The 8,282-nt window shown below is 34.4% G+C and overlaps 1 protein-coding gene across 1 annotated transcript; it reads left to right on the forward strand.

Annotated features, from left to right (window-relative positions):
- Positions 1 to 4,680: 4,680 nt before the first annotated feature.
- LOC124363384 (cytosol aminopeptidase-like) lies at positions 4,681 to 6,069 on the forward strand. Its single transcript, XM_046818634.1, has one exon. The coding sequence runs from the start codon at positions 4,681 to 4,683 to the stop codon at positions 6,067 to 6,069; it is 1,389 nt and encodes a 462-aa protein (XP_046674590.1).
- Positions 6,070 to 8,282: the final 2,213 nt, after the last annotated feature.

Genomic DNA, 8,282 nt, shown 5'->3' on the forward strand with positions numbered 1-8,282 from the left:
AAATATTTTATCGGAGAAATAAAAGTAACTAAGAAAAGTGCAAGGTTATTTCTTAAATGTTTTTACGATTTGTTTTATTAAAAGGAATAAGGGAAGATGGATAAGCATGGTGTATTAATTAAACCTCGTGTAATTAAAAAAGGTGGGTATTTTATTAAAAAGTAAATTTAAAAGGATTTGTATTTTAGTTATAAAATAAGCGTTAGAATTTTTTTTTTTTTCAATCACATTTTAAAGCCTTTAATAAGCATTTTATGCATCAAATGGAATAATGTTTTGGGATCGAAATAGTATTTTGCTATTTTGAAGCGTTGTAGTAAAAGAACAAAGAGTAAGTACTATCAGAATTATTGCGTTTTAGGGCATAACTTTTATATTTGATACTATCCACTTACAATGTTGAACACAAAGCATATAGAACTCCCAGTGGTCCATACTTAAACAATCTTTAATCTGAAGAATCTAATTAAGCAGTGTGTGCTACTTAAAACAAGTAGCTTTCTGTAAGTATTCTGAAGAGTGCAATACTTAAACTGATATAAATGAAAGAAAAAAACGGTAGCCTAATAATAGGCATGAAATTACATTCAAAAAGTCACAATAAAGCGGACGTTGGTTTGTAAATCGAGCACATTTTATTAAAAAACTCAACCTTACCCAATTATATAATTGTGGTTACAGTGAGTATTAATACAAATTATAACAACATTGATCAAGTTGTAACGTTTTTGATAAAAATGCTACAATTGCTGTTTCGAAAAAAATATTTAAAATGACAAATGCATGTCGACATTTTAAGTATAACTTACGAAATTTGTACAACACACCAAATGTTCCTTTGACAATAACTATAAATTATAATTATGTCCAATAAGACTTTATTTAAACCATGAAACTATCGACCAATTTCTCTCTTTAGTGAAGAAGTTCATAAGAAACACATTCCTAAACCCTTGCGTTTTTGCAGCACTGTACATATTCTCTGTATCAATTTTGAAATTACTTAACTTTAATTTGACGTTTAAAAGAAAAGTAGGTGTTTAATATTTATTTTTTATGTATATGCACACATTGTGGCAACACATCCACTTCGTCTAGGCAAGCTGCCTTCATAGTTTTTTCCGACTTCGAATCAGTCTTCAATGCTTTGTTTTAAAATATTAAAACTCGAGCTAAAATCAACTTTGATTAGTAAACCATTACATTAAGTAAATGTATCGCATTTAATAGTCACTTATCTTTCACACGCAAAGAGTCGCACGCAGCGCAGAAAGAGGTGAATGACCTCTTACACATATTGATATATTATCTGTCTATTAGAGTTTTCCTCTGACCATTTCTCTCCTACCCTCTAAATTTTTAAAAGCCTTTGTAGTTAATTGTTTCCTTTCAGCGCAGCTAGGTGATTTAAAATGTAACAACAATTAGCATTTTAATGGAGTCTTCATTCCAGCTGGAGATAATGGAATATGCGTTTCTATAAGCGGAATGACTTCTGGAACCCCAATAAAGAAGATAAGGTACGTACCTGAGCCTGTAGACGCGCCTCTTGGTGGAATGCCTGTCCTGTCCTACCCCTAGACGGTATTGATTGTAGCCGTCCACGTCACACCAACACCACCCCCAGATGGGTCAGCCCTTCGATCTCATCCACATTGTGTACTTTATATGCTTTATCGTGTACTACGTCTATATTAATTTCCATATTATTATGAGAACCAACGTTTGTTCATCCTAATTTATTAAACAATTTAACTAGTAATTAACCAAAAGAATAATTACCCTCATCGACACTCATTTGGTAGATCATGTCCCAAGAGGGATAGTAATTTTCTCGTTTTAAGTTTTGGTATGGAAATCTAATTTTACTTCTGTGTATATTGTATTAAATCTCGATGGAAATAGAAAATATAGCGCGTGTAGTAAAATACGTATGCTGATTATTTTTAGTTAGATTAAAATGCACAATAATTAGTTACATAATACGTTTAAACTAAATAGTGTTTTGTCATTATTTAAATGGGTTCAAATTTTTACGATATTTTAAGCTCTGGATATTTTATTTTCATTCAAGTCCTCATTTGCCTGGGTTTCTGTTGAACGAATGGAAAATGTGAAAAGGAACGTAAAAAGATGAAAACTTGTTCTTATTGACTACATTCCAAATTCTTTAAAGTTGAACCAGTCTGTTGTGTTTTTGCAATTCAAATGCGTTTATCGACTCACAGACGGACATCCAAGTATTTAACTAATGAAGAATATCATAAGAAGTTTTCCAAAAACTATATAAATTTAGATAGACTATTGTATCTAGATTTCTGTGTATACATTTTCCATCGCCAAGTAAAATACATAAATAACACTAAGTTTTAATATTTTATATATATATATATATATATATATATATATATATATATATACATATTATCTTCACATATGTCTAAATATACAAGTAAATACATGAAGTAAACGTCTGAATTGTGTATCATTGTGTAAATAAATATAAGTAATACCTGGTTCATATCTTAAATTAAATTAGTAGCCAAAGATAAAACAAAACAACGAACTAATTGATCCAAACAAACTGAATCATCCATCATTTAAAAATTCGGCCACAGAGTAAAAACGCTTTTCTTATGAGGTAGAGTGACGTAGTCAGGGAAGAATTTGGTGGGCGTCCAGACAACTGATATTTTTCCGTAGTGGACAGTGAGTAAGGCCCCATTTTGTCTCAAGAAGTTCTTGACCCATTTCTTTGTTGAGAACGATCTTTCAGCAGTACATGTCAGTAATACTGAATTATTTAAATATATAATAGTTAACTAAAAAAGTAATTTAAAAATTTGAAAATTTGGGGGGGAGTCCGGACCCCTTGGACTTCCTTGTACTTAATGCGATAAATTTACTTAATTTAATGGTTTACTAATCAAAGTTAATTTTAGCTACGTCCTTGAGACTGAGGGAAGCTTTACAAGTCTCATGCTGCATTCACGCTTCAGATGGAGTTGAATGGATTTGAAATGTTTCATGCGTAGTAAGAAGCTTCTTCCTCGTATAGTTTAAGTGTGTGTATTGTAATGGTAATCAGTATGGTGTACTATAACGAGTAACCAGTACAATCATTGGGACATGTATATTCTAACATTATCTTTAAAAAAGTAGACATTCAAATATTTAAATTGACGGAAGTGTTAAAATTTTGTTTTTTAATTAAAAAATGTTTAACGGAATCTCGGAGTTTCAGGTTGAACATTGTCCTTACGATCCTTTTCTGAATAAATAGAAAATTGAGTTTGGCCAAACTCAAAAATTGACAATTGCATCACCTAAAACATCACCTCACACATCAAGATCAAATATGCATAGGCGTAATAGACGGTTATGACAATATGCATAAACGTTGACTGACCTTGCAACAACTTTGACACGAAACAGGCAGAACTTAAACCAATGCCAGCCAATTATGACAAATAATACCACCATTTCAGATTTTGATCGACTATCGCTCGTAAAAATGTCACCGATGACACTCTTAAGATGACTTCCCATTTCACTTTGACATCAGAACTTTGTACTGTTGACAAATGTACGAGTTAGCTTTTGTTCTTATTTGATAAGACCTCACGACGAAACAAAGAAGAAGAATGTAATAAGATATCGTCAATTTAATCTCCTCTTCAGTTTGGAAGAGCCGGTTGTCATCCGATCTAAGGCGTCGGACTTGATATGATAGATAACGCACGTTCAAATATTGTTTGTGACCTTTGCAATTTTTATCAATAACGTCAAACTTGTACTGTACTGACTCACCTCCTATCTCTGTTTGATAAGATCCTTGCACAAATCAGTGCCCCATAAGGACGGGCAAGATAAGGTTGAAATTAGGATCGGCCTCTTCTTTAAAAAGAAACTAATCTAACAGATTACAAGATTCTACGTACCAATCACAAGGTGGATCTTGAAGACCGGCTGAGAACTCCAATTAGCGAACCTGTGAAATTAATTAAGTGCATATTATGTTCATTTTTAGACCGTCTGATTTTCAAGTCAACCCCATTTTGAATAAATATTTACTCGCTGTCACTTAAGGTAACAATGCTACTTCTCGTTACTATCTCAATCGTAATTCAAGCCATATTTATTCAGTGTTCTATGATCTTGTGAAACACATGCACGTATACATATTTACTTGATGTCTTTGATGTAAACAATGCAAATGTTGTTTTCATCAATTTTAAAATCATGTGATAGTTTGTTTTAAATGCATTCACATAAAAGTGTATGTTTATTAAAAATTATTTTCGTTTCACATTAGTTAAATTTATCTTCCGGTTATTAAATAACGTTAAACTTCATGTTGACCTGCTGAAGTGTAAGTAACTTTACCACAAAATGTTTGCAAATAAAATTTTAAAATCCGCCACAGTACGCAATGCTTGTTTAAAATTCCAAAGATTCTATTCACCCTATTATAGTGACCCTTGTGGGCTGCCGCCATTTCAATCATGGGACCCCAATGCAGATGGTATTTCTTGTGAAGGCAAGATATCAGAAGGAGCGGGTTTAATTTTGGGAGTTTATTACGATGAAAAGGATTACCTGAACCACACGATCTGTTTTACAAAAGCCGCCGCATTATTCAACCACAATATCAACGGGAAGCTTGTAGACGGCTTAAAAATGTTCGGTCCTTTACCAAAATTGGGTGAGGTCAGGACATTTACCCAACTCGATCCAGCCTATAGTCTTGTGACAGTGGTCGGCCTTGGTGACAACAACGCAGGGTACAACAAAAGAGAGGCTAGGGACGAAGCTAAAGAAAATATCAGGAAAGCAGTGGGCGTGGCGTGCAGAGTTTTACAAAGTCATTTTGTGGACAAGATCTACGTTGAAGGATTTGATGACCCAGAGTCGGCTGCTGAAGGAGCCACTCTGGCACTGTGGGCCAACCAACAACTGAGAGATCCGGCGAGGAGGAAAATTAAAATCCCAGATCTTATAATGTACGGCGACTGCGACTGGAAGAAGTGGCGCATCGGTTTGGAAAAGGGAGAAGCACAAAACTTTGCTAGAAAGCTCATGGAGGCCCCTGCGAACATAATGACTCCCAGGACATTTGCGTACACAATAGTCCAGGCGTTGTGTAAAACGAGTCTGAATGTGACGTTGAGAGGTGCGAACTGGTTGAAAGAGCACAACATGAACGCGTTTCTCTCGAATACTCAGGGTTCCCCACAGCCGCCTTTCCTCATGGAAATCGACTACAACGGGTGTGACCCAGCTATTCCTCCCATCGTACTAATCGGAAAAGGGCTGACGTTCAACAGCGGAGGTCTGTGTATCAAAACTTGTGAAGGGATGAAGCACATGCGAGGGGACATGGCAGGAGCGGCAGTCGTCGCAGCCACCTTCAGGGCAGTCGCGAACCTCGGGCTACCGATCAACGTGCGTGGACTGATGCCGCTGGGTGAGAACATGCCCGGTGGTTCGGCAGCGAGACCTCGAGACATCGTCAAGTCTACGAGCGGGAAGTCGATCCTAATCGCCGGGCAAGACTTTGATGGAAACCTCTTACTGACGGATACTCTTTGCTACGCACAGAAATTCAGACCGAAATACATAGTGAGCCTCACGACGATGAGCAAAGAAATTGAAACGAGCTTCGACTTGAGTGCCTCCGGAATATTTACGAGCAACGAAAAACTGTGGCAGTTACTGAAAACTGCAGCTGTGCATTCTGGTGACCGTATCTGGAAACTTCCACTTTGGAAGGTGTTCGAACGAGAGATAATAGATATTAAGAGCGCTGATCTTTCCAATCTGGTGAAATTTCCCCGAGGCATGCCGTGCACCAACTCTGCATTTCTCAACCAGTTCACTTGCAAGCCCAACTGGGCCCACATAGACCTCATGGGGACGATGTACGAGTACGGGAAGACATCGTACTTGAGAAGAGGCATGTCTGGAAGACCGACAAGGACGATTATAGAATTCCTTGGACAGATGGCTTATCCTCCTCTTGATATAATCAATCAACAGCAAAAACAATCCAATTATGAGACGGACTAAATTATGAATGGACTTATATGAGTTTTTCAAAATTTGGTTGTCATCAAGCGGAATAGCTTAGCGTTAGGGGAAAGTTAGTTATTCCTACTAAATGGACCATATAAGATTGTGATGCTTTCTACTTGGGATTTTATTCCAAGTTGCAAATGGTGTAAATTTTTAATATATTATCTTAAAATTCTTTGTTTTGTGAAATTGAAATATAATAACTGTATAGTAGCTGTATTTTGCCAAATAAAGTTGCTGCATGATAAATCTTGATATTTTTCATTTCCAACTAGAAAAAGTTGTGTTAAAAATGTTTCAGAGTGTGTATTAGCTTACTTAAATGCATTTTGTAGGGACTTAATAATTTATTTACAGTAAAATAATATTTTGTAACTAATTTAGGATTTATATTTGTTGTTTGCCTTTTGCATCATGACCAAAATCACGATTCTTTTAAGCGAAAGATTTTTTGATGTATATGTAAATGAAACGTTACATACTTAATACACAGTATGGATGGATTTTGATTTATCCACACACAAAAATCAATCATTGAAGGAAAGTATGTTTAAAAAATCGTTCGTTGTCATTCCTGGAAGTCACATATAAGTTTGATTTTTTTTTAAATTTGTATTGTATGTGTGTAGAATATTATGTTTTTGTAAGAAATAAAAAAAATATTTAAAAATCAGAAACTAGTAAATCAGATGGTATAAATAGCATAAATTATATATCTTTTATTTTAGATTTCACAGTATTACATTTTATGTTTGGGTAAAAATTCTATTAAAATTATGAAATTAAAATTGTATGATTCTTATGAAATTTGTCATGTAAATCTTACTATAAATGTCTACACACTTACTTTCCATTTTTACTGTTTTTTTTTGCATCTTTTAATCAATAATAAACAATGATTTTTACCAAAAATAATATTATTCTTAAAAGCCAAAACGAATTTAAAATACACTGTTACAATTTAACTATTTCTAGTTCTCATTTACATAGCAAAAATTTCAATACCTATATTTAAAAGAAAATGGTGATTCAAAGTTATAAACAGTAAAGTTATATTTAGAGTTAAAATTGTGTTATTTGGTTTTATAGTTTAATAAGAAGAGGCAATGTAGTTGTAAGAAAAACAATCATGTTAGATTATATTGACGTTTATTTAATATTTATTAAGGTCTTTAACGATTGGTTTTTAAATTGGTATGCTGAGGTCTGAGACAGCCATTTGGGCAATTAGTGACTCAATTAATTTATCTCCCAACTAACACCTGTATAGGTTGTTTCCCACATTTAATTTTGTTTATTGGGTTTATAGTTTAAAAAATAGGTAAAAATTAAGCAAAATGTCAGAAATTGTCATTTTATACAACATAATTTAATGTTTGAAAATTAACTGCTATGAAACAGAAAATAGTACACTGATAAGTATACATTATGTTACAATCGATACATCAGTAAATTACTGGTAGAAATAAATTCCACATTTGGCCACTTGTCACTAAAACCCCGAGTTAACATATCCAAGTATACATACACAACATACAGACACGTGCCTACTTTGGGCATTGTATCGTGCCTTTAGATGGATGTTTTGTTCTTGTGTTTATGATTCTGGCAATACTGGACACGACAAGATGCGACGGTAGTTGCATTCCGTTGCCTCAAAAGTTTGAGGGACAGTTTTTTGTACAATAACAATATAACGTTGGTACCAACCACAAAATTTTGATGAATTAACCTACTCATGAATCAAGAATGGGAGTTTTAAGATCTGATGGAATAATATAAGTAAAGGCACACAAAATTATTAGGACCCTGAACACAAGGACTGCATTTCATGTGCAATCCCTTCTTTTAAGTTGGCATAAGGACAAAGCGTGCGAGGAGGGGGGCGGGGTCCAAGGTATCCGGACTCCACAAATTTTCAATAAATTTTTTGTCAAACAATTATCATTATTTAAATAATTCAGTATTATTGACATATACTGTTGCAAGATTAAACAACATTGAAACAGATCAAGAACCTTTTAAGGAACAAAATGGGGAATGAGTGGTTGACTGCACTTTTCTTACTTTCTGTCCACTATAGAAAAATGTTAGTCATACTGACCCCCTCCCCAAATTTTGTCCTCGTTATGAGATAGTAGACTGCCTGTCATAATGACTGTACTATGGGATCTCGGCAGGAGGCATTCCCAATCCCCGCCCTTACC

Source organism: Homalodisca vitripennis, chromosome 5 (genome assembly GCF_021130785.1).
Source record: "Homalodisca vitripennis isolate AUS2020 chromosome 5, UT_GWSS_2.1, whole genome shotgun sequence".
Lineage (NCBI taxonomy): Eukaryota > Metazoa > Arthropoda > Insecta > Hemiptera > Cicadellidae > Homalodisca > Homalodisca vitripennis.